General features: G+C 39.2%; 1 protein-coding gene across 2 annotated transcripts in view; it reads left to right on the top strand.

Annotated features, from left to right (window-relative positions):
• Positions 1-12,850, top strand: part of MAP3K5 (mitogen-activated protein kinase kinase kinase 5) — a 110,920-nt gene that overhangs the window by 60,676 nt on the left and 37,394 nt on the right. For both annotated transcript variants that reach the window (XM_054819462.1, XM_054819463.1), the window contains exons 9-11: positions 3,111-3,270; positions 5,932-6,085; positions 8,754-8,861. In XM_054819462.1, coding sequence (XP_054675437.1) covers positions 3,111-3,270; positions 5,932-6,085; positions 8,754-8,861 — 422 coding nt within the window. The remainder of the gene's footprint in view (positions 1-3,110; positions 3,271-5,931; positions 6,086-8,753; positions 8,862-12,850) is intronic.

The raw sequence follows: 12,850 nt of genomic DNA, 5'->3' as shown, positions 1-12,850 counted from the left end.
GAAGTGTTAATGAAAATCCTCCTTCTATTTTCTGAATAGTATTGCTTTCTTAACTGTACAAAATTGCAGAAATCATTTTGAGACCAAAACAGAAATGCAGTGCTTTGCATTGACAATAGTGATCTCTGCAGGCTGTGCAACTGAGGCACACAAAGGATCCTGTAATATGAATTTTTCTGTCAATATTTGAGCAAGGAAAGCAGTTTGTTTATGAAGCCTTCATAGTAATATTTAACTGGTAATATCTACTTACTGTATCTTATTTTCTTCACAAGCTGTGGGTATATTCTTGGCATTATAAAAACAATGACTTTTCTGGCATTAATGGTTCCTCTATTTTGGCTCACTTATTTTTAAGGCAAAATATTTTTGATGAAATATACTGGAATTCAGCTGCTGCTTTTTTTTTTCTCCCCCTGTGAATGCCAAGTTTATCATGGAAAGAGAGAATGTTTTGACTTTGCCTGGATTTTCTTATACTCTGAAAAACTTAAAGATGGTGAAATCAGAATAAACTAGAGAAGAGAAATTATGGAAGGAGACCACAAACTCAGAGTGAAGTTCATGAAGGTGTTCACTTTGCGTGTTTGCGTAAAAAGCTGTTTTTGTTCCCCGACTCGCCAAAAAAGACCAAACCCACTGGAAGACAAAACAAAACAAACCCCACCTCTTTAAATTAGAGTTATAGTCTTTTGAACCTATTGCTAATGTCTCCACACTGCAACTGCATTTTGCCAACTTGCCTTTCAGGGGTAAGTTTGTAGATGAGCTTTGTAAAGGAAGGACATCAAACTAGAGTGAGTTTTCATAGAGTACCTCATCTTTCTCAAAAGAATTTGATGAGAGGCTGATGTTGCCTTCTTTAAGATAGTAAGATCCATTTCCCAGAATACTTGGGTAAAACTTCCAGTTCATCCAGGCTACATAACAGTAACGATTCCCAAATATCATTGCTGCTACACATCCATCCTTTCTCCCACCATCTTCCTATAGTTCTCCCTTATTCCCTGAGCTGGGACTCCTTGCCATCACCAGTCTTATCCTCCTAAGAGACGCTTCTCCCTGCCATGCCACGCCAGCAATCCCAGTCCCTCCCCATGGGAGTTGTACTTTTCATCAAAACCACACGCTCAGTTTGTACTTTGCTTTGGCTCTGTTCCCACGTCTGGAGCACTGGAAGGTGGCGATGGGTAGGTTCCCACAGGTGCAATGAAGCACGGCAGAGTATGTAAGCCTGTGAACCAGAGACCAGTGCGGCTGCTCGCTGTGACAAATAGCTTGTGATGGCTTCTCAGCGGTCACTGCAACTGTGAATGCCATCGCCCAGTACTCAGCACAGACCCTCTGCCCAGCTGAATTGCTCCCTTTCCTCTTCCTCCCAGCAAAGGTGTACCCGTCAGAAATGATTCGTTATCCCTGTGATACCACTTCCTTACTTCCCTTGTGATGAGGTCACATTCAAAGCCTATGGAAGTTAGCAGGTGTCTGTCTGCTCTTGTGGGTTGCTGTCATGTGGATGCAAATGTTTCAGACATTCTAGCAGAGCCCTTCAGCCTTTGAGGCTGTTGCTGAGTAGTGTTACTCTGGGGTCCTGGGGGAGATGAATGTTTTCTGTTTAGTGTGTTGTGTGGATAGCATGCAGGTTTTGGTTTCTAGAACCCAACAGAAGTTGAACACATTTAACACAAATTCCCCTCTTCTTGTCCTGCACCGACAAGTGTAGGTGTACATCCTCAAGCAGTCTCTTGAAAACGTCCATGTATATAGTACCCTGGAGAGATGGTCGCTGCTGTACATTGTGGAGGTGATGTACGTTGCATCATGTCTTGGGTATATCTGAGATATTTTGTAAAATCCGTTGCATTTTTTTCTCTTCAGGAATAACTAAGCAAACTTCTTTCCCAAGAAGCGAACAAATAATGTTTTTATACGATTTAAGTATTATTTTGTTCTGTATGTTTCTCAAGCATGACAATTTCTTCTTAGCAAGAGAGCACAAAGTGTGAAATATAGACATGAAATAGTCTATAGACCACTTGGATGCAATTTCACATTTTAAAAACATTTATTGTCTGATGTTGATAACATAAAAATGTGAACAATGTGAGAAAACAAGATGAATTTTGTAGGCTGAAATGTAGCTAATGCCATGATATCCATTTTGATAAGATGTATTGCAGCTTCTAGCATGAAGTTTAGCCTGCTAGCTACTTAAGGATGGTTAAAGAAAAAACAAAGATCAACAGTTGCATTGAAATTTCTTGTGAATACTCAGCCTGAATATCAAGGACAATGGAAGGTGATGTGGGAGGGAAACTGTCATAGTGGAGTAGTGTGGGAAAAGTGAATAAAAGACTACGGTGGTGAAGAGGCTTGTCTTGTAAGCTGCAAATTGTTTTATTTGCAGGGAATGGTGTAGCATATCTCATCTTAGCTATAAATATGTAGCAGCTCAGATGAACTAAAAATCATCCTGAAGGCCACAGGAAAACTTGTAGTCCTCAGAAAACTTAGCAAGTCAAAATAAAACCTGAGGCTCTCCATAGTCTTGAGTTGCTGAGGGACTTATGAATATTAATAGATGTCTTTCATTGGGGTAGGACTTGCGGCAATTAAAAGAACATCACTGCTGGAAGAAGCCCAGTGGATCATCTGTTCCTTCTGCATGGGACCTTGTCTAGAAAGGTAAGTTTGGGGCTTGGGGCTTGTAAGTCAAAAAAACAAAGCAGAAAAAAACATAATAGGTGCCTTATTCAGCATCTGTTAAGTTTTTACAGCTATGTTGTGTAGCCTAAGGCCCCAATTTACCTTTACAGATGAGGTCCATGCAAGAACGTAGGTAATCTGACTGTGGCCTTGTCCTGACAGTGATGTCTTAAAGTTCCTTTCTTGAGAAGCCTTTAGGAAGAGGGGGAGGGAAAAACAATCTGCTACCGCTTAGGGTGTTTGGAAGGCATATAACATTAACCGGTAAGTATGATTTCTGTCTGTCTTGATTGAAATGGAGAGGCTACAGTAATTTAAGTAATTAATAGATTTCAAATCAGGGAAATGGTTATTTTAAAACTACATTAATACATTCCTGTCGCCTGTTATTCTTTTTACTACAGGAGTAAAGATCAGCAGCCTGCTTGGTAAAAAGGGGAGCTTGGAGAAACTGCAGAGCTATTGGGAAGTGGGATCTTTCTTGGGGGCCAGTATGTTGGCCAATGACCATATAAGAGTGATCCAGGCTTCAGAAAAGCTGTTTAAACTAAAGGCACCAGCATGGTAAGGTGATAAACAAGATCATGTACATTGCTATGTATTAAAACGTGGGACTCCTTCAGCTTTCACATTCAGCTTCGTATTTAGCTGACAGGAGATTGGTTTTGGTTTTTTTAACAGATTTTGCTGTCTGTATATTGTTTCCCCACACTTTTACCCAGAAAAGAGACTCTCTTCCTCTTTTGCCCTTATTTGGGAAAAGATGTGATTTGGGTCTTTAATTTGGTGTCTGAGAAGGGCAGATTCACCATTGGTTCCAGGTTCTTCTGAGGGTGAGGGGGAAAGGAGGAATTGTGTGTAGGCACCGTACCTGAGTGGCTACATTGCTGAAGTGGCACATGGCTTTAGTCATAACTGCCTGAAGGTTTTTGGAAATGCAGAGAGCTTGGCTAGAGAGGCACGGATATACCTTGGAATACCGTGATGGTTATTGCACATACCAGCTGTTTTAGGAACTTGAACACAAGTGAGCTGTAACGGTGCAAGTTGCATCTCATTATGATTGAGAAGAATGCAGATTAAAGTCCAGTTACAGAAAGGTTATAAATCTAGGGTTAAAGACAGCCCTGTAGACTCAGGATCTGTTATGCAAAGGCCGAGAGGGGTGTGCTCTGACAGCAGGCTCCCGGCACCTGTCCTGCTTTGGAAATAGGCAGCAAGTAAGAACCAGTCACCTACTGGGATCCTGTTAGCTGGGGAGACCTAAGACTCCTTTCTGACTAAAAAAAGTCATCACTGCCAATTGAAAGAGTGCGTATGTCACAGCCTATGTATTTTTGTCTTCTTTTAAAGGCTAGAAAGTGTCTCCAAAAGCTGATCAGAGGGTGCAGTGGTGTAACCCCAGCCGGTAACTAAGCACCACGCAGCCACTCGCTCACCCCTCCCCTTGCAAGGGGATGGGAAGGAGAATGGAAGAAGACCTGTGGCTTGAGATAAAGACAGTTTAATAGGATAACAAAGGAAGAGAATAATAATAATAATATATAAAACAACTGATGCACAAATGAAATTGCTCACCATGTGTGGAAAGGCCAAAAAAAAAATCCATATACCCAGCCTGTTTCTGAGCAGTGATCCCACCTCCCGGCGAGCTTCCCCAGTTCTATCCAGAGCATGACATTCTATGGTCGGGAATATCCCTTTGGCCCGCCTGGGTCAGCTGTCCTGGCTGTGCTCTCCCAGCTTCTTCTGAACCTGGCAGGGCATGGGAAGCTGAAAAGTCCTTGACTTAGTGTAGACACTACAACTACATAGCAACAGCTGAAAACATCAGTGTGTTATCAACGTTATTCTCATCCTAAATCCAAAACACAGCGCTATACCAGCTACTAGAAGGATAATTAACTCTATCCCAGCTGAAACCAGGACAGAAGGGAATGTATGTATCTGTGCTAAAATATGGAAGTGCTAAACTTCTGTATTGATATAACATAGGAAACTGTCAAAATTAAGAGCTCTAATTTTCTAAGCAAATATTTTATAAATGCTGTTTACAGTGTATTTTTCTGCAAGGTTTTCCATTTTTACTATGTGCATGTTTTACTGAGAAGCTGGATAGCACTCTCTGGAAGTCTCCTGGTAGAGTTTTCTGGAGTCTATCAATGCCTGGTTGTCGAGATTTTATGTACCAGTGCCTTTGGGGTTTAAGTCTGTGGATTAAACTCTGAAAATACAGCACACTCATTTGTGCTTCAGGAAGGATTTCTCCTGTGAGCAATTCCTTCCCAGTCTGTTGCCTGCTGTGCAGCAGGGCCCACCTGGTGCAAAGGAGGGAAGATACAGTACTTTAAGCCAGATATCCCCATGGCCTAAGAAGGATGATTGGAAAACGCACAGCTATGGAACCATTCCCAAAAGGCCCTCTGAGTTTACGTTATACCTTCTTGTCATAAGCCTGGAACAAAGTTTGCATGAATAGTCTAATTGCAGTAAGATGATAGGTATGATAAATCCTCTTTAAGCACGTTTATCTCATTGCTGTAGTATTCATAAAAATTGCATAAGATTACGTGTACAACTGTTTTTCAAAAATGCCAAGAGAAAGGAGTGTTATGAGGAGCCCCAGAAAGGAGAAGAGCAGAGAGAGGGATGAGCTGCATTTAGGGGAGGCATTCAGCGCTGCTCCTGTCCTTCCCTAGCAATGCCAAAAGGCTGCTTAGCATAGCTGTTGTCATCTTTTTAGGGGAATCAATTCCAGAAGTGTCATGTTTTAGAAATCCGGGTTAAACAACTGCCAGTGCAGATACAATGCAGAAGACAGAACAGTGTAGAAAGTTAAACTAGTGGACTTTTCACCTGAGTTTTTATTTGAGGTTGGTCACTACTGAAACAAGTTTGCCATGGGCAGTTTGGCCCATAGGTGGAAGATTTAGCTATTTCATGAAGCTTTTGTGGTTTAGGATAGGAGACAGTATATGGCATCAGGAATATATGCGGGAAGGAGTGTCCCAGAATTCATTTATATTTCAGGTTACTAATATAGCAGCTACATTGTCAGTTCTAAATGGGGAATTGCTATTATCAAAAGCAGTCCTGGAGAACCAAAATCTTACCAGCTGCCTTGGTGTTGCAATGGTGAATGCTTCAGTTGTGATTAAAGGTAGAGACGTTGTTATTTACAAACTGTATTAAATTTACTATCTGTGTATGCTTGGATGATCACAGGTACCTGAAGTCTATTGTAGAGACTATTTTGATATATCAGCATTTTAAGAAACTGACTCCAGAACAACATACGGCCAAACAGGAACTGGTGGACTTCTGGATGGACTTCCTTGTTGAAGCCACAAAGACAGATGTGTCTGTAGTTCGATTTCCAGTAAGTGGTTGTTCTGCTATTTGGGCTTGTTTGGGTTTTTTTGTTAATAATTTGTGACATGAAGGAAGCGAACACAAAGCACCGCTTGTTTTTAGATTGCCAGACAATGAACTGCTTGTCCAGAAGAAGTGTATTTGACCTGCATATTAGACTGGTTTTAACCGATTGCACGTGGCTACAATGGGATTGCACGGTGCGTTCCATATAAAGTAATGAGGAAAAAAGTCAAGATACTGACTTTGCTATTCAGTGTTTGCTACCAATGGGTATAATTCTAAAGCAAACCTTTGCAGTGTATTCCAGGTGATACTATATTGACTGCATTATGTTTTGAAGAAAGGATATTTAATTTCAGTCTCTTTCTAGCTCAGCAGGCTTTGCATACCATAGAGCAAATTAAGTCTGTGCTCTGTTAGAGGTTAAAAATCAGCCCAAGCAGTCAGAAATCTATTGTTCCAGCTACTAGACAATGTATTTCAACAACATTGTACTATAAGTATATACATACTTTTCTGATTTCTTCCACAAATGTTTTGCTGAAAATTTTGACTGGATACCCTGGTTTTGTACAATGTCACGAAAGAATACTGTAAAAAGATCTTTGTTCCCTGTACATGTTAACTGTGTATGTACGGGAAATAATGTCTCGCGTATTCCTTTTAGCTAACCATAAGCAAATACAGCTTTTTGTTTTAAATAGCAATCCCATTGCCTCCCAGATAGTTGAAGTGCCTGCTGGTTGTTTTCTACAGTTCTTTCGGCTTCCATGTGTAGCTGGGATAATAAACCATAAGGAAGACTCTGGTGTTGAACAGCAACAGCTTGAGGCAGTAAAGTAAAAGCAACGTGAGACTCTCTAGGGAGTCTGGTTCTCCGGGCGTGAAGTTTTGCAAGGAAACAAAAACTATTTTGAATCCTCTGTTTTTTGTAAAAGACAAGATCACGTTCTTTTTAGATTTTTTGATGACGAAATGGTGCAATTAGATACTTAAAATAGGCTCTGACTTACAAAACTGTCCAAGTCAAATTATTTGGATTTTTATTAATATTAAGAGACAAACCAAAACTGATCATTGCAGTAGCATGAGCCAAAAGATAAACCCAGTGACCACAAAGATTGATTCTGTTGTTCAGGAAACTATTCTGGTGTTGCAGACCGACATATGTGATCTCTCATAATACAAAAATTCAGAAGGAAAATCACACTGTTCAACAAGTCAACAAAATGAAACATAGTAACTTTCTTTTTCCTCCCTTCTCTCAGATTCTTGCAAATAATTTATTCTAACAGAAGTTTTTTGCAGATTTCCTTGTGAATTGTTCTCAGAGCTTGAACGTAAGGACTTTACCGTAAATGATGACCAGAGTTAAGTGCCTAGGTGCTCCTCAAAGTACCTCATTTGTACATCAGATGTGCTTATTGACTCTGTAGGAGGTGGCATGGCTTAGATTTGACTCTAAGCCATGGCTCTTTCCAAGGCATTCTGTTTATGTGTTTATATATATTTTTTTTTTAAATAGACGTAGACCAAGTTGCCTCAGTCATTATTTCCGAAAGCAATTCTTTGAACTCCAAAATTTTTGAAATGAGAAATTCTTTATCTTGGGTATTTTGAAGATGATGTTTGATTGGAGCTTTTATGGGAGAGTGAAGGGCAGAAGAAAGAAAGGGAGATTGTCAGTTTGTTAACCATCTTTAACTTAGTCCTATTTTATAAATGTCTTTCAGCTAAACACTGAGGGCTTGAAATCTTCCTATGTATGCTGCAGCAGAGGACAGTAGCTTTTTCTTGAATTAATAACCAATACTTTACATTCTGAAGAATGAGAACACCTTCAACTCAGGCAATATGGATTTGGTGTTTTAGACAGATTTTAACCACTGAAAATCTAAAAGAAATAAATATTTCTAATGAGAAACCACACTTCTTCAAATAGCCAAACTTTGTTGACTTTTTCCTTTAAAGCATTCTGGAAGCTTTAAAGATCTGGAAGTAATTCTGGCAGAACATTGTTAAAGCGGCAGAGTGGCTGGCTTCATTTACTAGGTGGTTATGTTTGACTAAATCTTGCTGTGTTGCATCCCATCTTTTTTTACATAATGTTTCTAGTTTTTGTTTCACTAATTCTAGGAAATTTTCTGTAATCTTTTCCGAGTGGTGCTTGTTGCTTTTGAGAAAATCCTTTGATCTGGTGGCTACAGTTCACAGTGGTCTAAATCAAAACCAGTTCAGTCTAGCTCTAAGTTGTTGTGTTTTTCTCATTTACCCAAATGCACTTCTACCGAAAGGGGTGATAAAGGTAGACCATGAATCCTGTCCACATGGGAGATGGATGTTCTTGAATGGCATTGTAAGAGAATGATTTGTGACATTTCAAAGTCTGATAGTTGGCAGAGAAATCATTTGGAAAAATATGACATGTGCCACTAATTGACACATAATAGTCTTATATTAAAAAAAGTAAATTTAAAATGGCTTTTTTTTTAATCTTAAGTTACTGTCAGCCATACTAAACTAGGACAGTACCTAAAATTTTACCTTTCATTCTGTTTCCCCTGTTTGTCATGCTATAGTATGACTACAGAAATAGTTTTAACAGGTTTTTAATACTTTTTAAAGTTCTACGTATTTTGTATTAACTCTTAAAAATGATTTTTTTCTACAAGGTTTTAATATTAGAACCAACAAAAATCTATCAGCCCTCATATCTCTCCATCAACAGTGAAGCTGAGGAGAAGACTGTATCTATCTGGCATGTGCTGCCTGATGACAAGGTATACCATGATGTTGTCTGTAGTTGTAACTTGTTTCACAATTTAAAAATATGCATGGTACATAAGGCATGTAACATGTAAACAGTTGCATCTAATCATGGATTCTGCAAAGGAGAAAAGGGTTTTAGTAACACGCAGGAAGATGCTGTGGACATGTTGCCATGTGGGGGTTTTTTTATTTAATATGGCATTCTTAATTTTTTCTTTAAGTCTGTCCTGTTGTTCAATGCATCTTTTGTCTCCATCATGTTTTAAAATAAATTGTATCTTCTTTCAGGTTGTTTTAAACCAGTGTATAATATACAACAAATCTGTTGCTTAAGATTTCATAAGTAATTTCCAATATACTGGCATCATACAAATCATGTAGCATAAAATTACTTGTACAAACAGAACTGTCTTCTTCCTGTATTTGTAGTATTGCTTTAATATGAAAGTAATAGAGGCTGGTGTCTTAAAATAGGAGCGGAATCAATCAAAAGCCAAAGAAGTATTTGGCAGAAGGATAGATAGATGCTCAGAAACTGAAAAAGCTGGGAAGTCCATATGTCAAGGTGTGAGATAGCCAGACGTATTTGGAAAGGAGCTTAGAAAATCTGGAGATGCAAGGAGAGAGGAGAACCTAGAATGGTTATTGCATTCTGGGATGTTTAGGAAGCAAAATGTTGGTAAGAGTGAAGACAGGGAGGACAAAGTAGAACCTCTGAGGAGGACAGGAGCATGGAGACTTGGAGGGTGTATGTGAAGAGTGAGTGGAGGCTGAGTCAGCCGGAGGCGCAACACTGGAGGTGGTGTGATTTATAAGGAATAGCACTGTCCATTCTTCCATGGCAGCATTTTGTTTGCCTGCAGGATAGGACAGTGAAGACCTATTTTTCAGGTAACCCATCCTTCAACTTTCATACTTGCAGTCTGTTAAAGGAGAAATATTTTTGCATGCGGAATATATAAGGCCATACTGCTTAGAATTTTTGTTGTGAGCTCATGAGAAAATATAAATGGACAGTGGCTGAAACATTTAGAGTGCAATCTGAAATGTTTGCCTAGACCAATGAATTTCTGTTTATTTGTGGTTTATTCTGACTGACATTTTTCCAAGTAGGCTCGGCCTCTGAGAATAGTATAACAAATAAATTTATGTGATTCTTGGACAAAACCAAATTTTACCATGCAGTAAATAACGAGTTGTCAGTACTGCAGACTAAACCTCGCTATTGTAAAATATCTGTTCTGAAAGTATTTCTGTATGCAGAATTTAGTCTATTTAGAAACTACTTGTACATGCATATTTATTTGGTTTTTGTAGGGGTTTTTGTGTGTGTATGCAGTTCACCTCCAAACAATACTTCCCATTCTGTTGAGTGGCTTATCTGTAGTATAAGAAGGAACATAGGACTAGAAGGAATTTTCTGGACTATTGAGTCCTGCTCGCCTCTGTTGCAGACACTCTTACCGTATCATGTTTCGCATAAAGTGATCAAGCTCTGTCTGAAAACTAGTGTAGGTTTCACAGGTGACCGTTTGGGCTGGAAAGTGGTTTGGGAATGGCACTGCACCTCTAGAAGAGCCTGGAGTGGAACACTGGTGGTGAAGTAGAAGAGCATTACTTTGTCTTCTAGCTTTCAGTCGGAATTTGTTTGTTGCCGTTTCATACTCATTTGTTCTTTTGCTAACACAGCCTTTATGTTAAGTAGTTCCTTTCTCTCTCTGATGCTTAACTTATAGTATTTTTAAGGAGAATCCTAATATCTTATAGTGGTTTGGGTTATTTTAGGCAAAACACATAGGCTTGGTATACTGGCCGCACATGGCATCTCGTTGCTATGATTTCTTACATTCCATTTTGAGTTAACCTTACTTGAACATGTGCACTCATATTCCAAAAATAGTATTTCATGGTGCATTCATGTATCATTTAACTACTGGGATATTTTACTTGATACTTTCAGCAATGGCCTTTTTCATAGCTGTGTCACTTGACTGTCCAGTCATCCTGTGACTGGGAGGAGGATTGGGATGTGTTAGTCTGTACCTGTTTGGTATTCAGTAGATAAGTAGTTTGGCTTTGCAGAGTTTGTAACCTTTGCTTTGTAACATTTTCTGTTATTGTAATTCTGTTATTCCATTTTTAAAGTTTCTTTATAGTATGTTCTACCTTTTTTCTTTTTTTTCCTCCTGCTTCCTGATTTGGGGAGTGTATCTCTGTATTTTTCTGCAGATTAGTGTTTTCCTATTTTTGGTGCCCTAGTGTTTATCAGTAGCATTAGACAAGGTCAGTTTTAAGTGCACTCCCTAGTACTTCTGCTCTGGCCAGAATCTTTACTGTGGTGAGCTTATTCAGTAGCCCGGGATCTGTTTGATACTCAGTGCAGCCATCCTTGCCCTGCGAGACATAATACCCGTCAAAAGAATGCCATGGGCAATTTGGTAGTTACCCCCTGGGCTGTACAATTATAGTCTGTTGTTGCAAGTTTGTCAAAGTCCTTAGAATCCATCTGAAACCTTACAGGGAGAAAAGGGACTAAAAAAATTTGGAGACACCAGCTTCCTTTTCAGTTGAATGTAGCCACTACGGTATTTGTCTTTGATATGAGATTTTGTGAAGGAAATAGATGTATTATATGTCAGCCTGCTGCAGAGAGGAACACTCTTACTTTGATCCTTACGAGGCTGAAAACAAGCATTTTAGGGGCTGATTAACAAGGAAAGACCACCTATTGCTACTGCAAGGGCAGATTAGATAGCTGGGTTTAGAAACTTCTTCAACTATCCCGATTTCAATCTATCTACCATAGGTCTGTCAGAGCTTTATCAGCTCATGCTTCAGATTTCGGTTCACTTTGGCCCATAAATTAATGGTTCTGTTTGTTTTTCAATTTCAGTCAGTGCTCTAAGAATTGAGAGTTACGAAGTGTATGAACTTCCCTTCATGCACAAAGAAACTGAATTTCTGTCTCAAATCCAAACTGGAAGTCAGTGGACCCTGCAGCTGGCAATTTTGTAATGAATAGACAAATGACAGTCAATACCAGGATAAATAATGTGGCCTCTTCTTTTTCCATGGCTTTTTTAGCAGCATATCTTAACATTTATGCCTTTAATAATACCGAGTTTAACATTAAAAAGTGCCTAAAAATCAGATAGCATTGTATTTTGTAGAATGCACGTTACCTTTGCCTTGCAGTTCCCTGATTTTAGCAGCCCTTTCTGCACGGGGTTAGAGGAATGCAGCAGCACTGTTTGCAAGTTTGAAATAGAACAGCCTGTCTTTGTTTCATGTTGGCTTCTGAATCCATTTTGAGTTTTGTTTTGGGTGGTTGGTGGTTTTTTTGCCTAACTGAAGAACAGATGCTGAATTTGGATAGCACGCCTGATATATTTACTCCAATGTATTCAAAACTTGGCAAGATCCTGTGGGACATAACTTTTATATTATTTCATTGCCTGAGAACTTCGTGTGGTAAATAAAAGATATATGAATCTGTGAGAGATTAGTTGCACATAGATGACAGGTAAACCCCACAATACTTATCCTTGTTAAGCTTCTTGAGTATTTCTGCCTGTGAGGATGTATATTTTAACTTATTTAGATTTTAGATTATTCCCAATGGTGGGAATTGGACACGTACCAATAGCTAAGCTGCAAAGAGAGTTTCCAAGCATGGAAAACTGGAAAGTGGCAGAGTTTGTATATGGAGGGAGGAGTAAAAGACAGTGCGGATCCACCCTCCTTATTAGCTGAGAGATTGAGTTGGTGATCTTTCTTCATGCAAGAGAACAAACAACTTGAATAGTAGTTTCACACACACTTCATACTAGCATGAGTTAGTACCTCCACTTCAAGATGCAATCCCATCTTTTCTTAATATCAGACTATTCTCCTGTCCCTGTACCCCACTAGAGAAACCCTTTCCCCCATTTAACGTCGAAGAGATACTGGAGTTACTGCTTTGTACTTTACAGTTATGATAGCGTGAAGCTTGTCCTTC

This window comes from Grus americana, chromosome 3, assembly GCF_028858705.1.
Source record: "Grus americana isolate bGruAme1 chromosome 3, bGruAme1.mat, whole genome shotgun sequence".
In the NCBI taxonomy this organism is placed as follows: Eukaryota; Metazoa; Chordata; class Aves; order Gruiformes; family Gruidae; genus Grus; species Grus americana.
Note: the sequence above shows the minus strand (reverse complement) of the source record. Positions and strands in the feature narration are given on the sequence as shown.